This window comes from Oncorhynchus keta, chromosome 14 (genome assembly GCF_023373465.1).
Source record: "Oncorhynchus keta strain PuntledgeMale-10-30-2019 chromosome 14, Oket_V2, whole genome shotgun sequence".
Taxonomy (NCBI): Eukaryota; Metazoa; Chordata; class Actinopteri; order Salmoniformes; family Salmonidae; genus Oncorhynchus; species Oncorhynchus keta.
Window position 1 is genome coordinate 10,183,191 of NC_068434.1, and position 13,366 is coordinate 10,196,556.

General features: G+C 48.9%; 1 protein-coding gene across 16 annotated transcripts in view; it reads right to left on the reverse strand.

Annotated features, from left to right (window-relative positions):
- Window positions 1–13,366, reverse strand: part of si:dkey-215k6.1 (transmembrane protein 132C) — a 503,239-nt gene that overhangs the window by 325,821 nt on the left and 164,052 nt on the right. For all 16 annotated transcript variants that reach the window (XM_052461021.1, XM_052461012.1, XM_052461023.1 and 13 more), the window contains exon 2: window positions 11,643–12,537. In XM_052461021.1, coding sequence (XP_052316981.1) covers window positions 11,643–12,537 — 895 coding nt within the window. The remainder of the gene's footprint in view (window positions 1–11,642; window positions 12,538–13,366) is intronic.

Here is a 13,366-nt window from a genome sequence, read left to right on the forward strand (position 1 = left end):
ACAGGGAACACACAGGGAACACACAGCACAGGGAACATACAGGGAACACACAGGAACATACAGGGAACACACAGGGAACACACAGGGAACAACAGGAACACAGGAACGCACAGGGAACACACAGGGAACACACAGGGAACATACAGGGAACATACAGGGAACACACGGGGAACACACAGGGAACACACAGGGAACATACAGGGAAACAGGGAACATACAGGGAACACACAGGGAACACACAGGGAACACACAGGGAACACACAGGGAACACACAGGGAACATACAGGGAACACACAGGGAACATACAGGGAACACACAGGGAACACACAGGGAACACACAGGGAACACACAGGGAACACACAGGGAACACACAGGGAACACACAGGGAACACACAGGGAACATACAGGAACACAGGGAACACACAGGGAACACACAGGGAACACACAGGGAACAGGGAACACACAGGGAACACACAGGGCACAGGGAACACACAGGGGAACACACACATACAGGGAACGCACAGGGAACATACAGGGAACACACAGGGAACATACAGGGAACACACAGGGAACGCACAGGGAACATACAGGGAACATACAGGGAACATACAGGGAACGCACAGGGAACACAGGGAACACACAGGGAACACACAGGGAACACACAGGGAACATACAGGGAACGCACAGGGAACATACAGGGAACACACAGGGAACACACAGGGAACACACAGGGAACACACAGGGAACATACAGGGAACACACAGGGAAAGCCCAGGGAACACACAGGGAACACACAGGGAACGCACAGGGAACGCACAGGGAAAGCCCAGGGAACACACAGGGAACACACAGGGAACGCACAGGGAAAGCCCAGGGAAAGCCCAGGGAAAGCCCAGGGAACACACAGGGAAAGCCCAAGGAAAGCCCAGGGAAAGCCCAGGGAAAGCCCAAGGAAAGCCCAGGAAAGCCCAGGGAAAGCCCAGGGAAAGCCCAGCCCAGGGAAAGCCCAGGGAAAGCCCAGGGAAAGGGAACACACAGGGAACGCACAGGGAAAGCCCAGGGAAGACAAAATGTGGTTTCCGTCCCACCATTTCATGCAGAGAGAAGACCTGACTCATCAAAAAGACAGGCCTTATGGAAACAATACATTAGTCGGTCAAATGTTCCAACGAGGACAAAACAAATCATGACAAGGTGGGATATTTGTTTGAGGGGGTCAGTGAAATAGTTTATTCGACAATTGTGGTGGAAAAGCTTTTAATGCACAAATATTAATATAAAAACCATCACGTCGCAGTAAACTTGGAGTCACGTGACGATATGTTTTGTTGGTCTACCACCACGTGGAAAAGCAGAGTTTATAGAGAGATAGAATAAGTTATGATTAACTGTATAACTTATTTCATAACTTATGATGGTGAAGTGCACAATGAAGAGCTTCATGCAAATGTTTATTTATTTATTTATTTTTATTTAACCTTAATGTAACTATGGCAAGTCGGTTAAGAACAAATTATTATTTACAATGATGACCTACCCCGGCCCGGACGACCTACCCCGGCCCGGACGGCCTACCCCGGCCCGGACGGCCTACCCCGGCCCGGGCGACCTACCCCGGCCCGGACGACCTACCCCGGCCCGGACGACGCATCCTGCAAATGTTCACTAAATATCCAGGAAGGTAGGCCTTCATTTGAATGATCCTTGTGATATGAGGGTCAGTGCTTAGCTGCCAATTATCAAATACAAAATGATCTAGCTTTTATCCATATCTCATCAGATAACCTGTCCACTTTATCAGTTCGCTGTATTATCGCAACTGTTTTTTTTGTAACTTTTTTTTTTTGTGACAAAACCATCGGTAGAGTTGAAAACACGTTGGAAACCCATTAGATTTTTATAAATATACGTTGCGTGGGAAGTCCCTGCAACCGCAAACATGTTTATGTGCACTACATCATCAAGCACAGTTTGTTTTGGATGGCCACGCCCCTCTGGTAGGAATATGCGCATATTGTTTTCATGAAGATTTTAGAAAATTTGCATGAAAAACTGTCGCAAACTGGATGGAAACCTAGCTACTGTTTCATTTGGGGAGGTCAGGGGGAAAGTTGAGCCAAATTACTCATTCTGAATAAGAATTAATAATAATACAAAGATTATTTGATGAGTAATAAAAAATATACAGCTGCAATATGTTTTAAAATGTCCACTTCACTATATGGACTTTTTCATGAGACAGAAACATTTATAAATTTATTTTTACCTTTGACGACATTGTAAGGGAAAATGGTCATGAATAAAAATGAATAGACTAAAATAGCCTACTGGGACAGTTTGGGTAGAGAGAGATGTAGCCCACTGGGACCATATGGGGAAAGAGAGATGTAGCCTACTGGGACTATATGGGGAAAGAGAGATGTAGCCTACTGGGACTATATGGGGAAAGAGAGATGTAGCCTACTGGGACTATATGGGGAAAGAGAGATGTAGCCTACTGGGACTATATGGGGAAAGAGAGATGTAGCCTACTGGGACTATATGGGGAAAGAGAGATGTAGCTACTCACATCGCTGCAGTCTTTAGTGCATACACAAGCTTTTAATATAATGGTTTTCATGGAAAAACCCCTAAGTATGGCTTTCATCCCTCTCTCTGGAGAAGAGAAATGCTTTGATGGAAACAAAATAATGGTTACCGTTCACTGGCAGATAATTGGACATTGCAGAGAATCTTGTGGAAACAGAGCAGACCTTTTTGAGTGATTTGTTTACCCCCATTGTTGTTGTCCTCTTGTGTCTCCTCTCCTGTGTGTTTTTATTTTATCTTTATTTAACTCGGCAAGTCAGTTATGAACTAATTCTTATGACAGCCTAAAAACAGTGGGTTGTTCAGGGACAGAATGACAGATTTTCACCTGGTCAGCTCGGGGATTCGATCTTGCAACCCTCCGGTTAATAGTCCAACGCTCTAATCACTAGGCTAACTGCCGTGTCCTGTCTCTCCTCTGTGTCCTGTCTCCTGTGTCTCCTGTCTCCTTTGTCTCCTGTGTGTCCTGTGTGTCCTGTCTCCTGTGTCTCCTGTCTCCTTTGTGTCCTGTGTGTCCTGTCTCCTGTGTGTCCTGTGTGTCCTGTCTCCTGTGTCTCCTCTGTGTCCTGTCTCCTGTCTGTCCTCTGTGCCCTGTCTCCTGTGTCTCCTCTGTGCCCTGTCTCCTGTGTCTCCTGTGTGTCCTGTCTCCTGTGTGTCCTGTGTGTCCTGTGTGTCCTGTCTCCTGTCTGTCCTGTGTGTCATGTCTCCTGTCTGTCCTGTGTGTCCTGTCTCCTGTGTTTCCTTTCTCCTGTGTCTCCTCTGTGCCCTGTCTCCTTTGTCTCCTGTGTGTCCTGTGTGTCCTGTCTCCTGTGTCTCCAGTGTGTCCTGTCTCCTGTTTCTCCTCTGTGTCCTGTCTCTCCAGTGTGTCCTGTCTCCTGTGTGTCCTGGGTGTCCTGTGTGTCCTGTGTGTCCTGTGTCTCCAGTGTGTCCTGTCTCCTGTTTCTCCAGTGTGCTCTGTCTCCTGTGTCTCCAGTGTGTCCTGTCTCCTGTGTCTCCTGTGTGTCCTGTGTGTCCTGTGTGTCCTGTCTCCTGTGTCTCCTGTGTCTCCTCTGTGCTCTGTCTCCTGTGTCTCCTTTGTGCCCTGTCTCCTGTGTCTCCTCTGTGCCCTGTCTCCTGTGTCTCCTCTGTGCCCTGTCTCCTGTGTCTCCTCTGTGCCCTGTCTCCTGTGTCTCCTTTGTGCCCTGTCTCCTGTGTCTCCTCTGTGCCCTGTCTCCTGTGTCTCCTCTGTGCCCTGTCTCCTGTGTCTCCTCTGTGCCCTGTCTCCTGTGTCTCCTCTGTGCCCTGTCTCCTGTGTCTCCTCTGTGCCCTGTCTCCTGTGTCTCCTTTGTGCCCTGTCTCCTGTGTCTCCTTTGTGCCCTGTCTCCTGTGTCTCCTCTGTGCCCTGTCTCCTGTGTCTCCTTTGTGCCCTGTCTCCTGTGTCTCCTCTGTGCCCTGTCTCCTATGTCTCCTCTGTGCCCTGTCTCCTGTGTCTCCTATGTGCCCTGTCTCCTGTGTCTCCTCTGTGCCCTTTCTCATGTATCTACTTTGTGCCCTGTCTCCTGTGTCTCCTCTGTGCCCTGTCTCCTGTGTCTCCTCTGTGCCCTGTCTCCTGTGTCTCCTTGTGCCCTGTCTCCTGTCTCTCTGTGTGTCTCCTGTGTCTCCTCTGTGCCCTTTCTCATGTATCTACTTTGTGCCCTGTCTCCTGTGTCTCCTCTGTGCCCTGTCTCCTGTGTCTCCTCTGTGCCCTGTCTCCTGTGTCTCCTTTGTGCCCTGTCTCCTGTGTCTCCTTTGTGCCCTGTCTCCTGTGTCTCCTCTGTGCCCTGTCTCCTGTGTCTCCTTTGTGCCCTGTCTCCTGTGTCTCCTCTGTGCCCTGTCTCATGTGTCTCCTCTGTGCCCTGTCTCCTGTGTCTCCTTTGTGCCCTGTCTCCTGTGTCTCCTTTGTGCCTCGTCTCCTGTGTGTCCTGTGTGTCCTGTGTGTCCTGTGTGTCCTGTGTGTCTATGTAATACTAAGGAGGAGAAGTAAAGAGAAGATAAGGCTGCGTCCCAAATTGTACCCTATTGTACCTATAAACTGTGCCACTATTGACCAGGGAGCCCTATGTGCCTGGGTCAAAGGCAGTTCACTAACATTCAATATACGCAGGCTAGGCCTGGAATAACAACTCTAGCCCGCTGTCTGCGGGTGCACATACATGTAGTCTTACCAGAAGTTAAAGCAAAATGGAAACGTTATGTCTCCCCAAAGGGGGGAGCGAATCGAGAAGCTTTGGTTTTGCAGACCATTGGGTTGCACCCATCCATCTCCCCACCTGGCAACATGCTTGCTATCTACTTTCCAAATGTTGAATATCACATGTAGTTACCTCACTACAGATCCACCTTCATCTTCACAACGTAGTTACCTCATTAGAGATCCACCTTAATCTTCACAACGTAGTTACCTCACTACAGATCCACCTTCATCTTCATAACGTAGTTACCTCATTACAGATTCACCTTCATCTTCACAACGTAGTTACCTCACTACAGATTCACCTTCATCTTCACAACGTAGTTACCTCACTAGAGATCCACTTTCATCTTCACAACGTAGTTACCTCACTACAGATTCACCTTCATCTTCACAACGTAGTTACCTCACTAGAGATCCACTTTCATCTTCACAACGTAGTTACCTCACTACAGATCCACCTTCATCTTCACAACGTAGTTACCTCACTAGAGATCCACGTTAATCTTCACAACGTAGTTACCTCACTACAGATCCACCTTCATCTTCATAACGTAGTTACCTCATTACAGATTCACCTTCATCTTCACAACGTAGTTACCTCACTACAGATCCACCTTCATCTTCACAACTTAGTTACCTCACTAGAGATTCACTTTCATCTTCACAACATAGTAACACACACACACACATACAACACACACACACATAGGTAACACACACGCACACACACACACACACACACACACACACACACACACACACACACACACACACACACACACACACACACACACACACACACACACACACACACACACACACACACACACACACAGGTAAACACACACACTTTCAAGCAAGCTGTAAGTGCGAGAGGAGCCGAGAGATCGATGATATGATAACATCTGGGGATCGGGGGGGGGTATACAAGGATATGTGTGTAGTGGGATTACCCGGATTTGCAGAAGATCAGATAGACTCTGAGGATCTCTCAGAGCGGCGTAGAGACCTAGTCCTTTCACCTGTTTATACTGTACACACCTCTCCACACAGGTCACATACACACACCGACTATAGGCTCTCAAACACATACACACACAAACACACACTGGAGACACACACACATTCGCTTGAATATACCTACTAACACAGCTTAGATCTCTGCTCCTCACTGGCTGGTAGTCAGACTGCACAGCTGATGACGGCCCGTCCAAACTATACTACCGGTCAATGACGGCCCGTCCAAACTATACTACTGGTCAATGACGGCCCGTCCAAACTATACTACTGGTCAATGACGGCCCGTCCAAACTATACTACTGGTCAATGACGGCCCGTCCAAACTATACTACTGGTCAATGACGGCCCGTCCAAACTATACTACTGGTCAATGACGGCCCGTCCAAACTATACTACCACTCAATGACGGCCCATCCAAACTATACTACTGGTCAATGACGGCCCGTCCAAACTATACTACCGGTCAATGACGGCCCGTCCAAACTATACTACGGGTCAATGACGGCCCGTCCAAACTATACTACCGGTCAATGACGGCCCGTCCAAACTATACTACGGGTCAATGACGGCCCGTCCAAACTATACTACCGGTCAATGACGGCCCGTCCAAACTATACTACTGGTCAATGACGGCCCGTCCAAACTATACTACCGGTCAATGACGGCCCGTCCAAACTATACTACTGGTCAATGACGGCCCGTCCAAACTATACTACTGGTCAATGACGGCCCGTCCAAGCTATACTACCGGTCAATGACGGCCCGTCCAGACTATACTACCGGTCAATGACGGCCCGTCCAAACTATACTACCGGTCAATGACGGCCCGTCCAAACTATACTACCGGTCAATGACGGCCCGTCCAAACTATACTACTGGTCAATGACGGCCCGTCCAAACTATACTACCGGTCAATGACGGCCCGTCCAAACTATACTACTGGTCAATGACGGCCCGTCCAAACTATACTACCGGTCAATGACGGCCCGTCCAAACTATACTACTGGTCAATGACGGCCCGTCCAAACTATACTACCGGTCAATGACGGCCCGTCCAAACTATACTACTGGTCAATGACGGCCCGTCCAAACTATACTACTGGTCAATGACGGCCCGTCCAAACTATACTACTGGTCAATGACGGCCCGTCCAAACTATACTACCGGTCAATGACGGCCCGTCCAAACTATACTACCGGTCAAAAGTTTTAGAACACGTACTCATTCAAGGGTTTTTCTAGATTTGTACTTTTTCTACATGGTAGAATAATAGTGACATCAAAACTATGAAATAACACATATGGAATCATGTAGTAACCCAAAATAATGTTAAACAAATAAAAATATATTTCATATTTGAGAATCTTCAAGTAGCCACCCTTTGCCTTGATGACAGTTTTGCAAACTCTTGGCGTTCTCTCAACCAGCTTCATGAGGTAGTCACCTGGAATGAACAGGTGTGCCTACCTTAAAAGGTCATTTGTGGAATGTCATTCCTTCTTAATGCGTTTGAGACAAACAGTTGTGTTGTGACAAGGTAGGGGTGGTATACAGAAGACAGCCCTATTGGGTAAAAGACCAAGTCCATATTGTCACGTTCTGACCTTTAGTTCCTTTGTTTTGTATTTATTTAGTATGGTCAGGGCGTGAGTTGGGTGGGCAGTCTATGTTTGTTTTTCTATGATTTGGAGATTTGTATGTTTCGGCCTGGTATGGTTCTCAATCAGAGGCAGGTGTCATTAGTTGTCTCTGATTGAGAATCATACTTAGGTAGCCTGGGTTGCACTATTTGTTTGTGGGTGATTGTCTATGTTGATTGCTGGGGTCAGCACAGTTCTCATTAGCTTCACGGTCGTTATTTTGTTTATTGTTTTTGTATAGTGTGTTCGAGTGTTCAGTGTTTTCTTTATTAAAATTCATGATGAACACATACCACGCCGCATTTGGCTTGGGCTTAGTGAGACTATCATTTGTTTTTCAACAGGACAATGACCCAACACACCTCTAGGCTGTGTAAGGGCATTATTACCATATACTGTATACTGGTACCCAGTTTATCATACGCAGTATACTGTGCAATTGACTGTAGCGTGTACTATACAAACATCCTAGTAGGATATTACTGTGTCATAAATGTGTAGTAAACATAAGCATTTGGGTTAACTAAGAGACAAGAGAAGGGAGGGGAGGGATTGGAGGGCGGGTGGGCTTTCTGGGGATAGAAATGGTTGGGGGTAGAGGACATGTGGTGCAGTGTGTCTGGATAATAAGAGTCTGGAACGGTGTCTGAGACGATAAGCGGGTTGATTATCACACACACACACACACACACACACACACACACACACACACACACACACACACACACACACACACACACACACACACACACACACACACACACACACACACACACACACACACACACACACACACACCATAGTCCATGTCCTCTACAGCTTATGGGAAGTAACTGACGCCAGACTTCCAGAAACAAACTTTCCTTTTCTGTAGCAGTGCAGTCAACCCAGTAAAAGTGTCCATGGTCACTCAGAATAAATTGCTGATCTAGGATCAGGTCTTGCCTGTCCATGTCACCTTATTCATTGTGATTCAGCTAAATGATACATCATATCAAATCAAAGTGTATTCGTCATGCACAGGATCCACAGTGTACACATTAATGAAATGCTGACCTGCCAGGCTGAGACAGGAGGTGTAACTTAAGAGGAGGACAGGCTGAGACAGGAGGTGTAAATGAAGGGGAGGACAGGCTGAGACAGGAGGTGTAAATGAAGAGGAGGACAGGCTGAGACAGGAGGTGTAAATGAAGGGGAGGACAGGTTGAGACAGGAGGTGTAAATGAAGAGGAGGACAGGCTGAGACAGGAGGTGTAAATGAAGAGGACAGGCTGAGACAGGAGGTGTAAATGAAGGGGAGGACAGGATGAGACAGGAGGTGTAAATGAAGAGGAGGACAGGTTGAGACAGGTGTATATGAAGAGGAGGACAGGCTGAGACAGGAGGTGTAAATGAAGAGGAGGACAGGCTGAGACGGGAGGTGTACATGCAGAGGAGGACAGGTTGAGACAGGAGGTTTAAATGAAAGGGAAGGACAGGTTGAGACAGGAGGTGTAAATGAAGAGGAGGACAGGCTGAGACAGGAGGTGTAAATGAAGGGGAGGACAGGCTGAGACAGGAGGTGTATATGAAGGGGAGGACAGGCTGAGACAGGAGGTGTATATGAAGGGGAGGACAGGTTGAGACAGGTGTATATGAAGAGGAGGACAGGCTGAGACAGGAGGTGTAAATGAAGGGGAGGACAGGCTGAGACAGGAGGTATAAATTAAGAGGAGGACAGGTTGAGACAGGAGGTGTAAATGAAGAGGAGGACAGGATGAGACAGGAGGAGTAAATGAAGAGGAGGACAGGTTGAGACAGGAGGTGTAAATGAAGAGGAGGACAGGATGAGACAGGAGGAGTAAATGAAGAGGAGGACAGGATGAGACAGGAGGTGTAAATGAAGAGGACAGGCTGAGACAGGAGGTGTAAATGAAGGGGAGGACAGGATGAGACAGGAGGAGTAAATGAAGAGGAGGACAGGCTGAGACAGGAGGTGTACATGCAGAGGAGGACAGGTTGAGACAGGAGGTTTAAATGAAAGGGAAGGACAGGTTGAGACAGGAGGTGTAAATGAAGAGGAGGACAGGCTGAGACAGGAGGTGTAAATGAAGGGGAGGACAGGCTGAGACAGGAGGTGTATATGAAGGGGAGGACAGGTTGAGACAGGTGTATATGAAGAGGAGGACAGGCTGAGACAGGAGGTGTAAATGAAGGGGAGGACAGGCTGAGACAGGAGGTATAAATTAAGAGGAGGACAGGCTGAGACAGGAGGTGTAAATGAAGGGGAGGACAGGTTGAGACAGGAGGTGTATATGAAGAGGAGGACAGGCTAAGACAGGATGTGTAAATTAAGAGGAGTACAGGCTGAGACAGGAGGTGTAAATTAAGAGGAGGACAGGATGAGACAGGAGGTGTAAATGCAGAGGAGGACAGGTTGAGACAGGAGGTGTATATGAAGGGGAGGACAGGCTGAGACAGGAGGTGTAAATGAAGGGGAGGACAGGTTGAGACAGGAGGTGTAAATGAAGAGGAGGACAGGTTGAGACAGGAGGTGTAAATGAAGGGGAGGACAGGTTGAGACAGGAGGTGTAAATGAAGGGGAGGACAGGATGAGACAGGAGGTGTATATGAAGAGGAGGACAGGCTAAGACAGGTGTGTAAATGAAGGGGAGGACAGGCTGAGACAGGAGGTGTAAATGAAGGGGAGGACAGGTTGAGACAGGAGGTGTAAATGAAGAGGAGGACAGGTTGAGACAGGAGGTGTATATGAAGAGGACGACAGGTTGAGACAGGAGGTGTAAATTAAGAGGAGGACAGGTTGAGACCGGAGGTGTAAATGAAGGGGAGGACAGGTTGAGACAGGAGGTGTAAATGAAGAGGAGGACAGGCTGAGACAGGAGGTGTAAATGAAGAGGACAGGTTGAGACAGGAGGTGTAAATGAAGGGGAGGACAGGTTGAGACAGGAGGTGTAAATGAAGAGGAGGACAGGTTGAGACAGGAGGTGTAAATGAAGAGGACAGGTTGAGACAGGAGGTGTAAATGAAGGAGAGGCGACATAGTGTGCGTGTGTGTGTGCGTAACCCTGGAGCCAACCCCATTACTCCTACTCGTTGACAGAACAGGGGAAACAGCAGCAGGATTAATGTGTGTGTGTGTGTGAGAGAGGGTGAGAGAGAGAGAGAGAGAGAGAGAGAGAGAGAGAGAGAGACAGACAGAGGAGAGAGAGAGAGAGAGAGAGAGGGTGAGAGAGAGAGAGAGAGAGAGAGAGAGAGAGAGAGAGAGAGAGAGAGAGAGAGAGAGAGAGAGAGAGAGAGAGAGAGAGAGAGAGAGAGAGAGAGAGAGAGAGAGAGAGAGAGAGAGAGAGAGAGAGAGAGAGAGGGTGAGAGAGAGAGAGAGAGAGAGAGAGAGAGAGAGAGAGAGAGAGAGAGAGAGAGAGAGAGAGAGAGAGAGAGAGAGAGAGAGAGAGAGAGAGAGAGAGAGGGTGAGAGAGAGAGAGACAGAGAGAGAGACAGAGAGAGAGAGAGAGAAGGCAGCAGGACAAGGTGAAATGCTTTTTTAAATCACTCCCTTACTACTAACCTACATGTCCTCTGAAAATACACCACGGAAATAAAGCAGGTACAAACTCACTCTTACACAGAGAAATCATTTTCCCAGTATGGTGAACCTCTTACGATCAAAATAACCTTCATGAATAAACTTTACTCACAGCATGTTCTGCTTCACTTTTATGATTCATTTGCACAAAATAACTTTTCTGGTGTCAAAGTTGATTTCCCTTTGGTACGTACTGTGCTTTGAACACATTTAAACCCATATGAGGTCATGGTTTTGATGTTAAAGTACTGCTGAATGTTTCCTCGTGTGATGTGTTTGGGCGGTATCTATACAATGATGAAATTGTACAATTTGTAATTTTGTCAACATCATATTCCGGAGGTCAAAGCAATACAATCGTAGAGATAAACTCCCAGCCATCACACAGAAGGGTTTGTGTGAGTGATTAAGTGAGTGTGTGTGTGTGTGTGTGTGTGTGTGTGTGTGTGTGTGTGTGTGTGTGTGTGTGTGTGTGTGTGTGTGTGTGTGTGTGTGTGTGTGTGTGTTGTGTGTGTGTGTGTGTGTGTGTGTGTGTGTGTGTGTGTGTGTGTGTGTGTGTGTGTGTGTGTGTGTGTGTGTGTGTGTGTGTATTGTGACCCACCTGAGAGTGAACTGCTCTAAACTAGAGACAGAACTCATGCTGATCCCGAAGCCCACCATCTGTCCCAGTCTAATGGGGCTGGGAGGCACCAGGATCTCCACGTTGTCATCCAGTCTCAGCCTCTCCCCCCTGGGCCTCGCTGGCCCCACCACCAGCCCCACGGGCCCAGCACTCCGCATGTCCCCCACTGCTCCACTCTGCCCTCTCCATTGCTCCTTGATGGCTGGGCACTCCTCGCTCTCACCCTCTAGGGGCTGTACAGAGTAGTACAGCTCCACTCCAGTCAGAGCCGTATCCAGGAGCCTCTTCCGACCTGGAGACGGGGTGAACCAGCCAACAGGCAGCTCCAAGCGGGCCACACAGATCCCCACGCCACCCCCCACCTCATTCAACCTGCAGCTCGCCGATGGGGAGGCCTCGCTGGGCTCCCGCACCGCTATCACCTGCACACAGGGCAGCTGCTCCGGGAGGGGGGCTGCCTCGTCCCAGCGACGGCCAGCCAGGTAGAACAGCACCTGGACGAGGGGGCGTGCTGAGCCCACCCTGCGGCTCACCACATGGGCACGCACCTTCCAGTTGAGGGTGATGTGGGTGGGGGAGGGGCCAAGGAGGCGCGGGGACCCCTGGAGCAGCTCTAGGGGCACGGGGGCCTCAGCCGTCAGGTTGCCGTAGCTACAGTTGACGGATGGCAAGGGGACGGCGCCCGCCTCTGGTTGGTGGAGGAAGAAGGGCTCGGTGCGCGTCTGCAGGCTGCCATTACGCATCACTTCCTGTCCTGCCTCCCGAAGGAAAAAGGAGGAGTCGGCGCCCTGCAGCTGGCAGGAGACAGGAAAGTAGGTGGGCAGAGAGGAGGAGAACCTTGGCTGGGTGTCTCCACCACCCCGACACTCTGACTCTGCAACACACAGAGAGAGGAAACATCATTACAATGTTAATAATCAAACAATACCACCTCACACTCTGACAGCACAGGTTGGGGCCACTTATCCTTCCTCCTTCTGTGAACCCCCCTGCATGTGTGCGTGTGCAAGTGTGTATGTGCACGTGTTTGAGTGTGTGTGTGTGTGTGTGTGTGTGTGTGTGTGTGTGTGTGTGTGTGTGTGTGTGTGTGTGTGTGTGTGTGTGTGTGTGTGTGTGTGTGTGTGTGTGTGTGTGTGTGTTGGGGCAGGTGGAAGGGGACCCTGCTGGGGTAGCAGCTGATGTGTTTCTGTGAAGACTGGAGTGTAAGAGCATTTTTTATTTTTTTAAATACAAAGTTGAAACTCCCCTCTCGTCAGCAGTGAGTTACACTGGCGAGGCGTCCATCTGGTACGGGACAGGGGCGGTTGGGGCCGTTGTGGTTGAGGGGGGAGGTGTAGGGGTTAACCATGTCAACCCCCCTCGGCACATACAAGTCCCATTCCACCGCATTGAACTCTAGTTGTTACTGCTCTGAAAAACACACACACGCATACAGTACACGCATACAGTACACGCATACAGTACACGCATACAGTACACGCATACAGTACACGCATACAGTACACGCATACAGTACACACATACAGTACACGCATACAGTACACGCATACAGTACACGCATACAGTACACACATACAGTACACGCATACAGTACACGCATACAGTACACGCATACAGTACACGCATACAGTACACGCATACAGTACACGCATACAGTACGCGCATACAGTACACGCATACAGTACACGCATACAGTACACGCA